General features: G+C 42.4%; 2 protein-coding genes across 3 annotated transcripts in view; both read right to left on the bottom strand.

Moving 5' to 3' along the window:
• The window catches only part of MIPEP (mitochondrial intermediate peptidase), a 79,696-nt gene extending 72,673 nt beyond the window's left edge, over positions 1 to 7,023 (bottom strand). Inside the window, exons 1-3 of the mRNA XM_076328084.1 lie at positions 6,814 to 7,023; positions 3,899 to 4,072; positions 1,839 to 1,927 (exon numbers count right to left, since the gene is read on the bottom strand). Of these exons, the coding sequence (XP_076184199.1) occupies positions 1,839 to 1,927; positions 3,899 to 4,072; positions 6,814 to 6,990 (440 nt within the window). The 5' untranslated portion in view covers positions 6,991 to 7,023. The remainder of the gene's footprint in view (positions 1 to 1,838; positions 1,928 to 3,898; positions 4,073 to 6,813) is intronic.
• A 1,544-nt stretch (positions 7,024 to 8,567) lies between these two features.
• LOC143155398 (uncharacterized) lies at positions 8,568 to 19,705 on the bottom strand. Of its 2 annotated transcripts, none has more exons than XM_076328086.1 (5): positions 19,655 to 19,705; positions 18,662 to 18,716; positions 15,889 to 16,080; positions 13,055 to 13,117; positions 8,568 to 9,886 (listed from the first exon to the last, which is right to left on the bottom strand). In XM_076328086.1, the coding sequence occupies exons 3-5, from the start codon at positions 16,052 to 16,054 to the stop codon at positions 9,081 to 9,083; spliced, it is 1,035 nt and encodes a 344-aa protein (XP_076184201.1). In that variant the 5' UTR covers positions 16,055 to 16,080; positions 18,662 to 18,716; positions 19,655 to 19,705; the 3' UTR covers positions 8,568 to 9,080. The 2 variants fall into 2 exon arrangements, with proteins under 2 accessions (XP_076184201.1, XP_076184200.1); XM_076328085.1 differs by having other exon boundaries at positions 18,662 to 18,813; positions 19,655 to 19,692.
• Between the last annotated feature and the right edge of the window lie 456 nt (positions 19,706 to 20,161).

Below are 20,161 nucleotides of genomic sequence, written 5' to 3'. Positions count from 1 at the left end.
ACACACAAAGATAATCACGGCGAGGGCATAAAGGTGGGAGAACTGTTTTCTAATCCTTAAAGGACTCCATTAAAGGAAAATATGTGTTCAAGTTTGCCATCAGATAAATGTGCTGCTGGCTGCCACTGAAGTAGGCTAAGAGCTTTCTATCCCCAGAACATTTCCAGATGCCCATCACTGTCCCTGTGCCAGACAGTACTATGTCCATCAGATTTGCTGGCATGTTAACTACCAGCATGTATGTCAACCTGGATTATTGGGTGGGAATCACAGTGGGGAATGAAACACACGCACATACGTCAGCATAGCTGCGGTGGGCAGCAGCCCCCAGTTTGACAGTCTTGAGCACTAACTTCTTAAATCATCTGAGGTGCAGGAAGCCTCTGCAGCCCCATGTGTAAAATGAACTTAATAATTACCAATACCCAATTCAGAGACAGAAGAAGACACTGAATCATGCCTGTACTTCAGAAAAGGCTCCGCACAGAAGGTGCTAAATAAGCAGCCCAGCACTCTGTCAAAAAGTGGCTAAAAGCAGGTATGTATTGTTAGTAGTTCCTGAGGGGTACCATTTGCCCATGAAAACAAACATTCAACAATAGCTAGTTTTGAGCATTTACAATAGTTTATGAACCTCTCAGGTTAATTTGTCAATACTTCCTTCTTTCTACAAAGTTTAAATATGAAGTGGTATTCAGATATTAAAGACATACTGTTACAGATGGTGTGCTCAATCTAAGTCTTGAAAAATCCATTTTCAAGTGAAAGGTTTCCCAAACACGCTGGCAAGACCAAAGTAACAGTTTCTGCTGAATTTAATCTTGGAATTCTCTTTTTAGCCAGCCATGTTAGTCGCAAGGCTCACTAAACAAATTGATGCACTGCTGTCCTCCTCAGAGTACAAAAGGCCTCACTGCCTCTGCAACTTAGTGTGGGACACCAGGTCAACCAGTCACTGCCTCCACTTACTAGGAATCCTGAGGGAAGCAGCAGACTCTCGGTCACCTTCACAGTACTGCTTGGTAAAGCTTTCACTTAAGAAGGCTACTCCTGAATGCCACAGGAAGGGAAGATACTGAAAGGACACTGTATTTGGAGACTAAAGATCACCCCTTTCCACCCTCGCAGCAGCAAGAGCAGAAGAGAAGCAAATCAATCCACTGTAGTCAAGGACCACAGAGGTAACTTTCAGGATTTAGGTTTTAAGATATTTAAAAAAAAAAGGGGGGGGGGACCCAAACAAGAGCCTAACTTCAGAAACAGAAGTCTTTAAGAACATGTTCTATGAAATGGGGTTTTAAATAAAGCACAAGCATGCTAGGGTAGACCAGGCATATATCTCAGCCCCAGACAGACACCTCCTCAAACACTCATTTTAACAGGAGACTGTTCTTTTCTCTTTCACATATCCCACTCACTGGCTGGAATTCAAGGGGTCAGCAAACCAGAAGAAAAAGTGTGGTGAAATATAACAGCTTAAATCTTAAAAACAAATTAGCACTTTGTACATATGCTTTACAACAGCTAGTTAACTGTCACAAGTTCTAGAAAAATGTAGCTTTGAGTCTTTGATGGGTTTCAGTGACATGGAGTCAGTTGATAACTTAAAAACTGTTCAGAACACAAATTGAAACTAAAATAGAATAACTTTTCATGAGATACTGTAACGAAGCTAAATCCTTGAATATCTGTAACAGCAAGACTGACACTTTGTTCTCACATGCAAATCCTTCCTACATATTTTTTTGTTGATTGCCGTTTTCATAGATGATCATACAGTAATTTTTAAAGATACATATGGAAATAGCAAAAAAAAAAAAAAAAAGAAGAAAACATACTTCTCTACCACAGTACCAATGTTCCTGCAAGCCTCTTCAGCAGCCTCTCTGAATGCAAAGTCAGGATGGGCAATTTTCACAAAATCAGCCTGACATAGTAGAAGAAGAAAACAGTGAGGCAAAAAGACAAATAAAAAAATCTTGAATTATAAACAAAGTTACACTCAAGTAGTTCCATTTACATTAACATTTATTTCTACAGTTCCGTGCAATCTATTTGCAGAATTTGCACTTTTTTTTTTTCCTAAAAAATAAAGCTTATTGGAAAACTGTGCTGACAACTATTAAACCAGACAGTGAATGAGTCTTTCCAAGAAGTATCTTTAATCCACACACTTCTTAAAAACATTTTTAGTATGGTGTGAGTCCTTACAACATAGAGATACTCCAATACATTTAAATGTTATTACAAAAGGTTTTTAAAACTAAAATTCACAGTTAAGAAGCAGCACACCACCAAATTTGCATTGAGGGTTTGTTTTCAAACCCTTTTTACTCTTCTGTACAGACCATCAAGTTATGCTTTGACATCATTACCTAGTAGGAAGAAATATGTTTAAAGAGAAAACCCAGAAGTTCTTTTGGATCCAGAACAGGGTTTTCATTTGACTTACTGATTTTTAGTAAGTCTCCAAATACTTAAAGGAGTTCAGAAGGCTAGAAGGATGCTAAAAGGGGGCTGGGGAGCTAGGTGCTTCCATGACTGCCAACATGAATTGGCATTGAAATGATAAAGAATTAAACATTAGGAATATATTTAATTAAAGATCAGGAATACATTGAAAACATTCAACATGATTTTACAGAAAGTACATGAAACAAGCTTGACTTTAACAGTATGATTGCAGTTTGATTGAAAAGGCAACCTTACAAATGTTATACACTTAAGATTTTTATTTCTTGGAATCCCTGTTTAAAATCCTGTATAATATTGACAGAATAGGTGCTGAATGGCAGATCTCAAAATTCCTGCCAACAGCTAACAGTCACCAAATTGCTTCTAGACAGAGCTCTGCAAGCTCTCCATCTCTGAACATCTAAACCTGAAAGTAGTATGTAGGAGATAATTTTAACTCGGCAAACTAATACAAAACTATAACCACTGAATTCTGACATTAGTGTTTTAATTAGATATTGATTGATTAAGAGGAATTACACATAGTCTGTATAAAATATAAGAGACAAAAGAAGAATAGTGACTTGTCAGAGCATGTAAGTACTTTCAGAAGGAAAAAGTGCCTGGCACAAAAGATGTCTTGAATCTAGAAAAGAGTAAGAAGCAAGATGTGAGAACTGAAGACACACAGAGAAACTCAAATGTGAAAACCAAAGTAAAAAAATTCAGTGACCTATTTATTAAGAACTGATTTCAGTACGAAGGTTGGGTCTGCTTCCTTCAAACAAAGAGTGGTGCTTTTATAAAAGATATACTTCGGGCAAACAGTTTCCAGAGAGCAATACAAAGTGCTCTGTTAAACTTGACATTTTGTGGTTCAGAATATCAGACCAAGTACTCTAATTCTGTGGACCACAGAAACTGCAATCTAGGAAACACCTGCATTTTTTCTTGTGTTAATAAAAGGCGATACTGTTTAGTTTCATCTGCTGCTTTCAATCTTTAAGTTCTTTATAGACCTTCCCTTACAAACTTTCACAACTTAAAAACATGTGTATTGCAACACCAGCTTTAACTCTGAGAGCAACCCCTTGTTTTCCATAATGTAAGTGACACTGGAAAGCTTATGTATTAATATTACAGCAGAAATACAATTCTGATTTCACTGTTACTTTTCTTGTTAAGGCCTTTATACTATTTTTACATCTGTCTTAAAATTAACTGGACAGTTTCACAGGATTTGTAGTTACCTAGCATTTGGTAAAAGCCCTTTTAATTAACTTTCAATCAATTAATTTTCTGTCTTAACACAAAATTTCACAGAGCTGATCTGCTATTTACTGCAGTGCAGAAAATCATGAAATGGAACAACATGGTGTAAGCTTATTAAGTCAGTCAGTTTAAAAGAAATCGCTTCAAGTAATAATAAAAAAAAGTAACTTACCAAGTCTGCTACTCTGCACAAGCCATCTGAAAGCTGATCAAAGATCGTTACGGTCTCTGGCCCAGGTGGTGTTGAACATGCCTTCTGGACTAGCTGTTCCGATTCTTGCAATGCTTTGTCCTGTGCTTCTTGAAATCCTTCTGGACAGCTCAGTTCTGGAACACCAAACAGACCCTGCAATGCAGAACACAATGAAAACACATCACTATTACCCTCCTCCATTTCTGCCCCTTTATTTCAGGATGGAATTATCACCACAAAACTTTACCGAAAATGACCCTAGCTAGCATATTGTGACACTTCACTAAAACGTTCCCACATGAGAGTCTTTGTAGAGAGAATAGTCACAAAATCAGTCAAAGACACTGCTGTCACACTAAAACATCTCCATTTCCCAGAGCAAAAGCTCACTGAGGTTCTTTTAGCCAGGATTGTTCTCAGCAAACCTTTAAAGTTTGGCATCAAATCCTCACAAACTCTCCTCTTCTACCCCATAACCTCCTATACCATCCTTTTCTCAACGCATTTTTTATCTCTCTTCCAAAGCATGGGCACCAGACAAATCATAGGATGTGCATTTACATTCTGAAATGACGGGAAATCATCCCTCTGAAGCAAAAGAGATTTATCAAGGAATGTGAGGACTAAGCAGGAGTGTCAAAACAGTGAATAAGTTGGCCAGCAGCTCTAGATATCAACGGATTGCAGGCAATCGGTCAGTTGTCTCAGGCTCATTAAATGAGCTCCAAATACTGGAACCAGATCTCAAAGGAATGATCAGCAACAACTCAAAAATTTTATGCTATGAACAGTTTTATTCCTGAAGTTTTTACCAAGCCTGGCCCTGTCCAACACTGACTTGGGCAGGGTAGACACAGACAGCAGCTATGTTCTGCATTTGTGGAAGAGATTTAAAGAGATCCTACTGCAGAGCAAACAAAATTGCTAACACTACCTGCTAGAGAAGTTCCACAATACAGACCTAAAACAGTAAAAAAATTCCATTTAAGATAAAACAGCATCTGTGCAAACAATACATTCCCTTTGCAACTGCCAAACTGCAACATGAGCATCTCCTTACCTCCTAAGTACAGCATCTAATAGTACAAGCTACGTGATTTCACACAACATCCACCCCTTCCCAAATTTAACCTCACCATCTAAAAATCACAATCTGGATTTTAAAATCTGCAGGCCAGTCACTTTACAATGCACCTTCTGCAAACTCTTTGCATTATAGCAGTCAGTTGCAGGTTTGCATGTAGCTTACAAGTATTTATCCAAATAAAATGAAAAGCTGCAAATTGACAGCTTGTCTGAAAAAGTATATATTCTGAAGCAAAAGCATCCCCTAAAGTAAGTATTTGGGACATTCCGAGTTGCTTTTTCCTATTTTCTTTCTATCGCTGTTGCTAAAACTGCCTTTTTTTTTTAACTCTTACTATAAGCTGGCCACCCTAAGACCCTTTCCTCACACTTCCCATGTTTTAAGTTATTATTTGGGAACAGGAACTGGACTGAAATGAACACTGAAAAAGATATTTTTATATATCTACATGTGTATATAAACACGTGCACACAAATATATATATACATGTACCACACCACCCTTCAATAACGCTTGCTGTAGTAGAGACTCCAGACTGTCCCTTCACTCAGATCCTCAGCCAGCTGATGCAGTGTCCTGCAAGGTCCCAGAGAGCTCCTGGCCTTCCTGCTGCCCCGCATCACCATTCACCCTCCCAATTGAGCTCTTCGTGCGCATGTAGTCCTCTGTGAACAGGAGGTATCTTCTCTTAGAAACAAATTAGCCATGGAGCTCCTCTTCCATATGACACCAAGTTTGACATAAAAATTACAAAAAAATGAAGCCTGGTGCAGGTCTCTGTGTTCTTTAACGGTGTGGCTGCATGGCTGCAGCATTATTCTCTTTGCTCGGCCTCAGCATTTACCCCCTACCTGTCACAGCCTCTTTGCAAGCCTGAAATATGCATCTCTATTCCCAACGAACTCTACATCCTCTCTGGGGGCCAAGCAAATCCAGAACTCATTCCCTAAACCAGGCAAATGCACAATATTTAACTGGATTATTTCCTGGAGCAAGACTTACACCAGTGTGCTTGCAGAGGCAGGAGAGCCAGAAGTTTCCCGAACAAGTGCTGGATTATAAACAGAGGTCAGATTTGTTCCCACTGAATCCCTTAGTCCCAGAGTTCAACAGCTTCACCAGCCTGGGCACCATGGCAGGAATAGCTGAGTCAGCAGACTAACACCTTGATTTTACAGGTGTAAGTATTCTGCATGCACTGTGCCACTGAAAGTACACATCTTACACTGTCCAGGAACTTGTTTAGATTCCCAGGACTCTCATTAACAAATGTACCCGACTCACCCTAAAAGGAAATAAACCAGAAAGCCCGACTGCCACCAACCCAGCAAACAAATGCTTTTTTGCCACAAGCAACTGAACGTCAAGAATGATATCCACACAAGAGGATGTCAGCAGTCTAATTGATTTTGAAGTATTGCCAAAGTGCATTGGCATGACACTGACAGATTAAAAAAGACACAGCCAGGTAAGAGCTGGGAGTGGAAGGGGTAATGCATACATATATACACATGGTCTCTACTGAGGCTCTAAGCAAACGTTTCAATAAACAAGGCCGCGATTTTCAAACTCGTGTTGTCCAAAAGACAGAACGTTTTGGTTCATTAGAACCAAAACAAACCCTTACAAAGATGTAACCGCCTAACCCTCTGGTAACAGCCCAGACATCGCCATGCTGGCTGTGTCCGCCACCGCGATTTAAAAGTTTTAAAATAAAAAATTACACACGAGAAAAGCAAAGCGCAAGGCAGCCGGCAGCCAGAGCCGCCTCCTGCCCGCAGCAGGCCCTTCCCCTCCCGCCGCTCACCGTCTCCCCGCTCGCCGCGCTGCCGCGCAGCTGCTGCTGCTGCTGCTGCTTCGCATCGAAGGCGGCACCCACCGGGCACCAGCTGGTGCTGACGGCCCGGCAGCCCTGCCCCGCCGCCCGGGCCCGCAGCACCCGGCCCAGCGCCGCCGGCAGCGCCCGCCGGCAGCCAGCCAGCATGGCGGAGCGGCGCGGAGCGGGCCCCGGCAACAGGCTCAGCTCCCAGCTCGGCCGCGGTCTCCGCGCGTCCGGGCCGAGGGAAGGAGGAGGAGGAGGAGCGCCGGCGGGCCCAGCGCGGAGGGAGGCGGAGCTCCCTGCCTCCACTTCCCCTCAGCCCGCCCGCCTGGCTCTCTCGATCCGTCCTCGGCCGTTACGGAGCGCAGGCGCCGCCTGCGAGTGGCCGTGGCCCGGCCCGGCCTGGCCTGGTTTGCCCTGGCCCGGCGCTACGGGGAAAGGAAGGGCCCGGCGGGCTGGCCGGGCTCTGCCGCAGGCCTGCGGGGGCCTGGCGGGCGCCGGGGCCGCGGTGAGAGGAGGGGCCTCTCCCGACTGAAATTTCTCCTCCGTGTTTTCCAGTTAAACCTATGTCCATTTTAAAGCGGTTTTTGGTCCAGATGCTTCTATGACACAAACTTATGTCCTGTGGCTTACGGGAAAAAAAATCTCCTCTTACTGAAAAATTCACATAACCCTTTTGTCTGTCTTAGTGTCCTAGTATCTCCCTCACCATAATTCAGCTGACGTGAGAAGTGCAGCCGTTTTTCCTGAAGAAAACCACCTCACCGTGTTTGTTTTGGGTCTGCGATCCATACTTGGGGTTCAACAACTGTGGGGACATGTCCACGTTTCCTTGCCTCCCCAGCAGCGCTGGGGGTGATAGGAAGCCAGGCCTCATGCTCCTACATTGCATTTGTGCTAAATTTCATTATGCTGACCCGTGTCAGTCGGCATCTCTGCTTTATTCTCTTTTAAGGGAAGGGAGTGAGACTTACCAGCATCTTTTGTTATATTTTTGAGTTTTAGGGGAAAAGAGAAAAAAGAAAAAATTCTGAGAAAATTAACAGAAATTAAAGTTTTATGGCACAGGAAATCTCTCTCAAACAGTTCTCCAGTATGTCTGCTTCAGTGTTGATTAAAGATTATCTTTCATTTGGGAGAATTTGTTTTGCACCGGCTAATTCTGAAGTACAGCAGCATTATGCTGTATTTTTGCACTGGCTTTGAATATCTGCCCACATCAGAGAATCCACATGGCAGTTCCTCCTATCACTCTATTTCACTCTATTTCAGACCTTCGGCTACACAGAGAGGAAAGAACCATATTTAAAAGCTGTAAAATCCACCCAGCTGCAACAAAACTCATCTGTGCCACAGAGCAAGCAGCCCCTGTGGAGGTATCAAACTACGCTAATTCCAAGTTTAAAAATTATTTTGAAATGGTTGGATGCAAACTAACCAAGTTTCAAGTCCATCTACGCATGCCACCTAGAAAGATATCAACTGGCTTGTAAGTAACTACTGCTTAATGTTTATACAAGATGGCAGGGACCCACATGTCGTAATTCCAGAACTTGAAATTTTATCTTTTATTTTGTCCCACTTTTTTTTAAAACATTTTCCCTTCAGAACTGGTGCATGCATTCCTGTATAACTACAGTAAGTCACCAAACCAGTAATGTGTCAAGCCCAGCACTGTGGATTCTTAAGAGTTATCCTTTCTTGTGCAGAAGCCATTCCTGAAACGAACTGTCCTGCAACTGCAGTCATAAAAAAGGTTTATGCACATTAGGAATTTTTTTTATTTTGAGTTTTAAAAAACAGAGCTGACAACAGTAGATTAGGACAGTTTAATAAATAAACACCTGGTACCTTGTGACTGGGACAAGAAGGCATTTAATTCAAACTCTTCTGAGTATGGCTCCGAAGACTTGAGCTCTGTTTTAGCAGCTGGTCATGAAAACGAGCACAATGAGTTGTGCAATGAGCAGTTGTGTGCATAATGAGGCCTGGTTTCCTACAGATACAACTAGTGTGATCCTACACCTTCCCACTGTGATGACTTCAGTAAAAAAAAAAATTTACTCAACTTTTAGGGAGACACCTAACCGGTCCCAACCTGCCCTGCAGTCCTACGTCTCCTTTTCAGCCCTCGGGGTACCTCCCTGGGTGATTTCTGTTTTCTGTTGAATCCAGTAGAAATTGGCCAGCAGATAACAACTTTATTAGGGAGGGCTGAAGGACACAGACATACAGCATTCATGCATAATGTGGAGTTACACGGCAGGCGATGGCAGCGGCTCCAGCGGGTCAGAGGTGCTGAACAGGAGGAACCCAGAGAAGGTGGTATCATCATCAGCGTCTGCAAACAGCCCGTTGAAAGTCTCTCCTTGGTGAGCCTGCAGCCACACCTCGTCTCCTCCCTGTAGCTCGAGGATGGCAGCTCCCGAGGCCTGGTCCTCTCCACTCTGGTACCTGTCCACCGTGTGCAGCATCTTGATGCCGTTTTTAACTAGAGCTACTCGGACGTTCCTTGAGTAGACAGTGATGTGGTAGGTGAAATAGTAAACACCGGGGTATTTGCAGGTGAATTTGCCAGTAACTGAGTTGTAGTCATTTAGACTATTATACAGCACCTTGTCAAACTTGATCGGGCGATTCGGGGGGGGGAATTTGGTGGTGATTGTAAGGCCGACACTGAAAGCACTCCTTGGCAGGACTGCTGGGGCACCTACGTTCCCCTTATCTCCTCTGTCTCCTTTCAAGCCTCTTTCCCCCTGAACTCCTGGATTACCCTGTGGCCCCAGAGCTCCAGTATTACCTTTAGGACCTGGGTTACCAGTCGGGCCAATTGGCCCTGGGAAACCAACTCTTCCGGGGTGGCCAATTTCACCCTTTGTCCCTTTTGGACCTATGGGCCCAATGTCTCCTTTTAACCCCTTCTGACCTTGCAGTCCCAGCTCTCCCTTCTGACCTTTGTAACCCACTGACCCTATAACTCCTTTTGGTCCCAGTTTCCCAGGTTGTCCTCTTTCTCCTTTATCTCCTTTGTTCCCTTTCTCTTCAACAGTCCCATTGGCTCCTAAATGAAAAAAAAAAAAGAAAAAAAAAAGACACTTTCTTGTGATCTTCCACTGGATTAGTGGGGCACAACATGAGTTTCAGCACAAAGACATATATGTGTAGGTGTGTGTCCTGGTTTCGGCAGGGATAGAGTTAATTTCCTTCCTAGTAGCTGGTACAGTGCTGTGTTTTGGATTTAGGATGAGAACAAAGTTGGTAACGCACTGATGTTTTAGTTGTTGCTAGGTAGTGCTTACACTAGCCAAGGACTTTTTAGTTTCCCATGCTCTACCGACTGAGAAGGCTGGAGGTACACAAGAAGCTGGGAGGGGGCACAGCCAAACTGGCCAAAGGGACATTCCATACCATGTGACATCATGCTCAGTACATAAACTGGGGAAAGCTGGCCGGGGGGGCCGCTGCTCGGGGACTGGCTGGGCATCGGTCGGCGGGTGGTGAGCAATTGTACTGTGCATCACTTGCTTTGTGTATTATTATTATTATCATATTATTATTATTGCTATTATTATTTTATTTCAATTATTAAACTGTTTTTATCTCAACCCACGACTTTTTCTCACTTGTGCTCTTCCAATTCTCTCCCCCATCCCACCGGGGGGCAGGGGGGAGTGAGCCAGTGTCTGTGTGGTGCTCAGTTGCTGACTGAGTTTAAACCACAACAACTGTACATACTGTACTCACTGTACATACAATTTCTCATACATTTAAGTGCAGGATAAGCATAACATCTGAAGAACCTGCTATTGTGTTAGAAAACAGGTGCCCTGGCTGAGAGCAGCAAGAATGAGCTCAAAGAAAGGAAGGTGTGATTTGTCTACAGGCTGATGGTAGCACTGACAGCTCACATCATCTCAGGCACAAGTAGCATCTGTTCGGACACTTGGTTTCAGCCTTTGGTATACAAAATGGGGGAGATGGTTCACAATTTAATCAGAGGAAGGTTCTATTTGGACAACACCCAGAACTTGCTTGCCATGTGTTTCTGTGATTTCCACGTGATGGAACTTTGCTTGGGTTACCTAGATTGCTACTGCAGTGCAACTAAAGGCTTTTTGTCCTTGTTATTTGCTGCCACATGCTCCATTTATCCTTCATCCACTCTTGGACTGAAGCTCAAAGCCTTTGAAAATCCTCTGATTGCTGCACAAGGCTTTGAAGGTGAAGGTCTCCTGATGTAAAGGGCGTGTTAGCAGTTGATAGACAAAAGATACCATAATGATCATATACTCTATCAATCAGGAAAAGAAGCTGGTAATTTCTGTATAAGAGCCTCTGGCTTCTGATGTTAGGAATAATGCTGTATTTACAGTTTACTGTTCTCAATTTACAATTGAGAGTATTTAACAGCAGCAATGAACTGAAAACAGGTGAGGTTGTATGGTGAGCCTCTGGGAAAAGCAGCGTGGGTCCATCAGGACAAGGACACAGGAAAAGAAGGTAGCTTTGGTAATTTTAAACATTTCTGGCCTCATGTCTCACACTTCTTCCAGGACTGGAGTCGTTTCTAATAGACTGGAGAAAAGTCTGAGGGGTGTAGAGCAGCTTGTAATTACTCCCATGCAATGCATATACCGTATGTTATTTCTCAGGGTCAACTTCAGGATTTTGGAGAACCTCGACACTGTCTTTGGCAGGTTTCCATGCTTTTGGATATATAGAATCAGAATCATTAAGGTTGGAAGAGACCTCTAAGATCATCGAGTCCAACCATCGACCCAACACCACCGTGCCCACTAAACCATGTCCCTAAGCGCCTCATCTACACGTCTTTTAAATACGTCCAGGGATGGTGACTCAACGACTTCCCTGTGCAGCCTGTTCCAATGTTTCACCACTCTTTCAGTAAAGAAATTTTTCCTTACATACAATCTAAACCTCCCTTGGCACAACTTGAGGCCATTTCCTCTCGTCCTATCGCTAGTTCCTTGGGAGAAGAGACCGACACCCACCTCGCTACAACCTCCTTTCAGGTAGTTGTAGAGAGCAATGAGGTCTCCCCTCAGCCTCCTTTTCTCCAGGCTAAACAGTCCCAGTTCCCTCAGCCGCTCCTCATAAGACTTGTTCTCCAGACCCCTCACCAGCCTCGTTGCCCTTCTCTGGACGTGCTCTAACACCTCAATGTCCTTCTTGTAGTGAGGGGCCCAAAACTGAACACAGTAGTCGAGGTACAGCCGCACCAGTGCCAAGTACAGGGGCACGATCACTTCCCTACTCCTGCTGGCCACACTATTTCTGATACAGGCCAGGATGCCATTGGCCTTCTTGGCCACCTGGGCACACTGCTGGCTCATGTTCAGCCAGCTGTCAACCAGCACCCCCAGGTCCTTCTCTGCTGGGCAGCTTTCCAGCCACTCTTCCCCAAGCCTGTAGCGCTGCATGGGGTTGTTGTGGCTGAAGTGCAGGACCTGGCACTTGGCCTTGTTGAACCTCATACAGTTGGCCTCGGCCCATGGATCCAGCCTGTCCAGGTCCCTCTGCAGAGCCTTCCTACCCTCGAGCAGATCAATGCTCCTGCCCAACTTGGTGTCATCTGCAAACTTACTGAGGGTGCAGTAAGTTTATATACGTTGTCTGTGTACAATTACTCTAAGGATGCACAAGTCCAGCAGCTCAGAGTTACTGAATTTGTGCAGAATGATGTGATGCCACTTGCACAATGGCTGACTCCCTGCTTTTATGCATAAGTCACTCTGCACATGTACTTCCATCTGACACAGGAGACATGCTGCATATGCATAGATTGGCTAAACAGGTGAAGTATACAGGATCTACTGTATTTTTAGGTGTATAACTTGTGTCTTCTAGAATTTCTTTTAAAAGTCCCTTTCCCTGAAGTTGCATACATAGTTACAGGAGCCTCACTTTCCTGAGGTAGCTGCAGATGTGGTGTCTTCCTCAGAAGCTGACAAAAGAATCAGAGATGGGAAAGGTAGGATAACAGGCTGAGTGAACAAGTTGTAGGGCATCAGAGGCAGTGGGATAATTGTAGGTGGCAAATTCCTCTTGTATTGTCAGCATATCTGTGCAGCCTCTACTACTTCTGGAAAAAAGGTTTTTTAACCTTTATGGTACTTTCGCTACAGCCAGAATGTATAGCACGTCCAGTGCTCACAAACACAAGGGCAGCAGTTGATAGACAAATAAATTGAAACACTCCTTCTCTGACCTTGTTCGCCTTTCTCTCCATTTGCACCATCTTTTCCTGGACTGCCAGGAAGTCCTGCTTTGCCTAGTACAGAAGAGAAAAACAGATTTTCATTAAACAATTAAATTACCAGAAAACTTGGGATGAATCCTTCTCTAATCCTCCCTCTTCAAGCCTGGCTAAACAGTAATGTAAAGAGTAGTCTTATTCCTGACTTTTAGTGGGTGCCACTGCTGGTACTTTTATCTTATGGAGAGATTGACAGAGAGCACAGAAACCTTGCTTGAGGACAGTGCTTTTTTGAGACAGAGGGAATCCTTGGCATAAAGAGGTGGGTTACTGAGATATGTAGAGGAGCTATACCCTGGTCAGGACCACCAATGTGAAAACCTTTTGTCCTGTTGTTGCCTCCATCCGTGGAAGATACCAGCAGGAAAAGGAGTGAGGAGGCCATGTTCAGCAAGAAGCTTTGCAGGGACAGGAAGCCTAGTAGTGAAACAATGGTAAACTCCCCTCTCAAGAAGAGACATCTGCAGGGGTTTGGCCAAAGGTAATGAAACATTACAGTGGAATAATATTGCCCGTAGATCTGGGGAAGGCATTCACACTCTTGATCCCTGTATCTAGCATGACACGGACTTCCCACTGCTCTAAAGAGAGCAATTATAGAAGTCATTTTTGTAGTGACATCACAGGTGACCAAGAGATGTGTGATCGAAACTGGGATTTGCATCCAGAATGCAACAGAAGAAAAAAGAGCTGGCAGTTTGGATGTAACCACATTCCAAGAACAGCTCTCCGGCCATACAGGCTGGAGAACAGTTCTTTAGCAGTTTTCTGCACAATGGGCACAGTCCAGCATCTGCTGAAATTTCATTGACTTGGTAAGGAACAAAAGTAAGTCTCATGTATTTAACTGCAAAGGGGTACATACAATATAAACATACCATATAAAGAATGGTACAGTCACTCCAATTTGTTCAAACAAAGAGTAGTCAGTACAGTCATCATAATAGCTTAATTTAGGAAAAAAAGTTGGGGACTTAATCAGAAACCAGTTATATCATGTGATAACTCACTGGAGTAAAGTGAGGACCTTTATAAGATAAATGAAAATAAGTAAGCTCTAGATTTTCTATTTTTCAGACCTTCCTGGACCCTGCATATAGAAAGAGAAGGCAGTTAGTTGTATGTGCCTATTAAGAAGCTAATGGAATTTTTTTTGTTTGTTTCTAAGTTTTAAAAGGTTTTGGTTTTAGCCAGGCTAGGGCACTGAAAGCAGAAGGAGCACGTGAGTGGTTGCTTGACAGAGAACTCTAAATCATTTTATAAACAAGAGAGTTCAAAATAACTCTTTAGCAATCACTGAGGTAAATATGTAAGTTGGTAGACTTGTCTTCCAGTGGTCCAGGGCAGGCGATAAGCAGTGAATAACTCTTCATTGCCCAAATTATAAGTGCTGGTTATTTTTCAGCTGATCTAGTTTACTGTATAGCCACACAAACAGTTGTGGTGTATAAGAGAGTAGAGTCAAGTGGTAGGAAAAGGATCTGGTAGAGGATCCTGCCTATACCAGCATAGCCATCAAAGAACCGCACATCAAACTACACCTTCAACACTGATTCTGCAGCATACGCTGTCTGCAGAGGCATATACTTTTCTGGTGGAGCAGGTGATTCATTAGCTTAGCGGTCTGTTAAAAGCAGACGTTCCCACTAGCTTGAAAGACATAGTAAAACACTTTAGCACATTTTAAGTTAATTTCTTTTCGACTGTTAACCTCAGTTTGGTTTATGTACTAGATTATATACTCCACTGAAAAGAGCTGTGATTCACAATCCTTAAGATCAGCACTCTGTAGAAGGGTTTATCTGATAAGTACGAGTTTGATCCAGATTGATTTGTGCAGCTGAGTTAGCCAGGCCCACAATAACAGTGTTTGTGATAGGTTTATGCATTAAGCCATAATGCCACCTGTGTGATGCCACACAATAGCTGACCTGACATAAAGCCTGTTGGGGAAAATTTCCCCCCCCCCAATTTTTGTGAACAAATCTGAAGCAGCAGATTTGCACTTGTCCTGTGCTTTGCATTCTGGGGTTGTGACACTCCAGATGAAGTGTTATATACCCACATGCCACAGATTTATCACCTTGTGCAACCCTGGCCTTGATATTCCAGCATGGATGCAAGGGTCGTCGTTATCCTGAGGCTTGAAGTACTATGGGAATTATTAGCTTTAGGATGCTGAGATGATTACCTCTGTCTTCAGTATCACACACAAATCTCTATTATAGCCTGTCAGAGCAGAGATGAATCCTACACTGTTTTTCAATAGTCTCCATTCCTGAACTTCCCTCTAGTGACTTTTGAGTTACAGCAAGTAGGCACACTCAGAAGCAAGTCCTACAAATGTAAAATTTAGGTAAGAAAGAGAAATCTTCTTACCACTGCACACTTCTTATTACACCGAACAAGGTATCAGTTGTTGTTTTTTTTTTTACTGGGCTTGAAGCTCTTTACAGAAATACAGTTGCTATCTTAGAGATGTAGGAGTAGGTTTACAAGCTTTAAAATTTCAAATAGACATGAGAATATTTCCAAAGTAGAAGGTGAAGTCTTTCTGCTTTTGTTTTTATCCCATGGACCTGACCTCTTCATTGTATTCGCTATCTTGCTTTCATTATTAGGTCTTTCTTTATATTTCCTTCTTCAAACAAGTAAATGACCAATGTCTGAAATGTTTTCTGAAGGCTAGGCAGAATAATCCCGTTGATGCAGTGTGACTACAGACAGCTTCGGGAACTAATGGCATTGCATTTGATACATGAAATCATTCATTCTGAACATAGTACCTGTTTCTCCCTTGTCGCCTTTTGAACCATCACGTCCGTCACGACCGGGTATGCCATTGTGCCCAGGATTGCCGGGGATGCCAGGATACCCTTGGGTACAGACGTCCTGTTTTTGTGTTTCTGCTGTGCTGACTACAATAGCCAGCAGTATAATCCAGCTTTTCATTCTTTAGATAGGTTATATGATTTTGGCTGAAAGATTTAAGAAAGCAAAAGTACATCTGCCTAAGTCTACCTTAGAAGGGGATGCAGGGTGGGGGAAGGGAGGAAAAAAAGGAAATGGGTTTTCATGGTGTCTATTGTTTTGTTTTGTTTTATTTATAGGTCTCTATATAGCACCAAGTACAGTCCTGGGGACTACTGAGTGCTATTTCAAATAATAATTTAATGGGAATATCAGCCAGAGCATCATTACACGTTTGAAACATTAACTCAGCTTTATACAATTTGAAATATTCCTTAATTCCCTGTGATTTGGAGCATCAGGTTCTGTTTCATATTTTCTCATGCAGTATGACTTGTGGAAATAAGTGACTCTGCAAAGGGAAATTTTGATGCAGGTAGATGGTGAGCAGCTGAAAGTCACAAAAGCTCTGGGGAGCTACCCTTGATATCCTCAGGATCTATCCAGCAAACAAGAAAACAACAGCTCAATGCATCCCATAGAGTTTCACACTGTTCTATTTAAACCATGAGTGCATTGACAAAGCCCAGATTTCATGGATTTGGCTGAACCTAACCCAAATTCAAGATCATAACAAAAAAGCAACTCGGGCAAAAGTGATCTTTCTTTTTTTTTCCCCCCAGCAATTACAGCAAGGAATATACAGTTGCAGCAGCTATATGTCGAAGAACTTCCAGTGACCTGCCTTACTCCAACCAAAACCGTGAAACCCCAATGTCTGGCAAGTCTACAAGGAAGCGTGCTAATAATAATGTTGTTGCTGTCCTAAGCCCAAATCGACAGTCAAAATTTGAAGTCTTGGGGGGTGATTCAGGTAGGACCAGTGATCCCACATTTGTACACAAGCATTCATACAATGTCCTGTTTCTCTGAGCTGTAGTTTTGCTTACATAACACATAGGCATTCTCCTTGGTCAGAAATCTCATTGTAAACAACTCTAGCCAGCACAGTGCCCAAAGAGGAGCTCTTTCGTGGCCATTGCTGCCTTTCAGAGCCATCCAGAAGCCTGTCTACATCTTCCAGCATCCTCTTTTGTATTTCAAAGACTTCCTACCAAATGGCACCTTATGCATTTGGAGTCTGTAAGGAAACCCTTCTTCTCTCTGGACTCCAACCTTTTATCACTGTTGGCCATTAATAACCCAGTATCTATCTAACAGCTTCTTAAGGGAAAAATAATATAATTGAGCCAGTCAAACAGCTCATAACCAAGAAGAAGCAGAGGTCTTAATGCCCGCTTCTCCATCCACATTTCTCCCTGCACCTACTTGTGACTGCACACTTGTACCTCTCATCTCCCAGGAGCTGTCTCTGGTGCCACAGGAGGTGAGCTAGGGCAATTCAACCCCCTAATTCAGCACAAAGCGATCATCTTTTTCTCTTTTTTTTTTTTTTATTGGAGTTAGTCATCTACTGGGTTAATAAGTTGAATGACCTGAGGGCGTCAGAGCTGGAACAGCGTGAGATGAGGGCAAAGATGTGAGGGATCAAGTAAGAGAGTTTTTTGGCAAAAACAAGTCTTTAGTCTGGTTCTCCCCCTTCATGTAACTGTGCTACTTGGAGTCCAGCTTGTATTTATCCTTTCATTAGAGTGTCCCTCCTATATAATGTCTTTTAATATAGGCCCACTGAAATACATTAATACTTAATTCTGGACACAACTGGTTTAAGTGAGTGTAAGAGCAATTAATGGGCAGAGATTAGACTGAGGAACAAAAATCAAATAGCAACACAATGCCCATTTTATTTGGAATTAATATTCATAAATGTCTAATGCACAGAAGCTTGGGCTATGTAGGCTAAGTACTTATACAGGTAAAAGTGATAGAATGAGTAAATTTTACGTAATTGGCTTTTTAATTGGTTCTTTCATTAACGAGAACTTAATACTAAGATCCGTATTCCTTTTAAAATACTAACTAGCATTGACTAAAAAAAGTCTTCTGTTTATTCTCTTCACCACCATTTCTCAGTCTTATGAAACAATGCACACAAATACCATGTAGCAAGAGACTAGTATATTCTCAATAAGAATAATCACACCCTGTTAGCAATATTAGATCTAAATATTCTTTTAACTTAATTTATAGAGGAAGACCTTAATTTTGGGACACGTTCCTTAATCTTTTTCTTCTGTCTTCAGAAAAGTTCCCCATTTTGCAACAATTATTGGAAATATGATTTATGGTGCCTTTGCCAATGGTCTATAGAGAGATGTTTGATCACCCACCAGCAAAATCCCACTTTGCTGCTGCTGGTTGGCACTAAAGAAAGTTGAAAATAGATTAAACATTTGCTACTTCTGAGCTATATAAACATTTGCTGCCTTAGTCAAAAGACTCCAGAAGAGTGCAAAAGGAAGAAGTGCTCTGTATGACGCTGTTAGGATATGATGCACCCCATGGAGAAGTCTGACAGTCCTTGTGCACTGACAGAACACCTGATTCCCAGTTGTCTAAGGGAGTGTTTTTTGTCTAAGGAATAGGCAGTTTGGTCCCCGTACATGCACTCCTCTCCACAGGCTGACAACATCAATATCATCATCATCACCACCACCATCATCACGTATATAGGATCTTTGGTCTTACCTCATTCACTTTGTACTTGCAGTGTTCTTGGGCATCTTTAACCAGAGTATAAAAGCTTCATGTAAAGGAATGCATGCTTCAAATATGTGCCTTGAGGACAAGTACTTGTTTGGTCACTAAATTCTCAAAGGTCAGTGATTTAATTTTGAGAGCTGTTCAATAATTAAAACAGAGGTTTAAACTGGAATCTTCCTATTTATTCCAATATTAAGCTGAAGTGCTCTGTACTTTGGCTTTTACCACTGTTACATGAAAGTAAATTGTTAAAATGGATTAGCAAGGTGGGTGTCAAGTCTCTTCTCCCAAGTAACTAGCGATAGGACGAGAGGAAATGGCCTCAAGTTGCGCCAGGGGAGGTTTAGATTGGACATGAGGAAAAATTTCTTTACTGAAAAGAGTGGTTAAACATTGGAACAGGCTGCCCAGGGAAGTGGTTGAGTCACCATCCCTGGAGGTATTTAAAAGACGTGTAGATGAAGCGCTTAGGGACATGGTTTAGTGGGCATGGTGGTGTTGGGTTGACGGTTGGACTCGATGATCTTAGAGGTCTTTTCCAACCTTAATGATTCTATGATTCTATAATAAGGCTTTGATTTGCCTGTTCCATTATACAAATACATTATACAAATGTTAGCCTTTGACAGCTTGGTTGGTTTGTAGGATGGAAGGCATGTCTCGTACCATTATTGTGCTGCAAAAACATGTAATAAAGTTTGTTTCTGTGTCAAGCAATTTACAATGGAATTAGGGACAAAAAGACTATAGAAATTAAAAATAACAATGCTGTGAACGTGGCATCACAAATATTAGATGATTGTGGAAAAGAAGTAACGAGGTTGAGTTAAAGTAAATAAATGGAATGACAAAGAGAGCTTTTCATGTGTAATTAGCAGGCTCTCCATCTAGCCATTCAAGCATCAGTCAAAGCTATTGTGCTACTAAATTATATATTATTGGTAACTAAATTTGAAGAAGCCATAACTTGATACTCACCTGTGTCTTCTTGAAACTACTGAAACTGCTGCTGTCTAAGGACTAGTGGTAAGCAACTGAGCGTATCATCAACTCCTTAAATGGTGATCATGAACAGTGAAGGATAAAACCAATAGTAACAGGAGTTAATGTGTTATAGGAAGTGGCCTTAATTCACCCCGTTCGTGCAAGTGAGTGAAAACACTGTGTCTGAGGGGGTTCCCACACTGCAAAGATAGGACATGTGTGGTCTGCGTATCAAATAATGTATCCTCAGCACAGCTGAGCAGTGAATAGATTTCACTAAGGTCTTCACCACCACCTTGTGGTAATACGAAAATACTGCAAGCGTTATAGTGCCCTGGTTTGTATCTGGGACATTGTATCTACCGTGCTCTGAGGAAAAGGAAGGGTAATGTGCAGCAATTAGCTGCTCTACTTGAATGAACTTCTGTAGCCAAATTAGCCTCGCTGCTGTGCTAATTGAGAAGAAGAAATGAGAGCCACGACAATCAATCCTTTTCTCTT

Source organism: Aptenodytes patagonicus, chromosome 1, assembly GCF_965638725.1.
Source record: "Aptenodytes patagonicus chromosome 1, bAptPat1.pri.cur, whole genome shotgun sequence".
Classification (NCBI taxonomy): Eukaryota; Metazoa; Chordata; class Aves; order Sphenisciformes; family Spheniscidae; genus Aptenodytes; species Aptenodytes patagonicus.
This window is presented reverse-complemented; position numbering and strand designations above follow the sequence as displayed.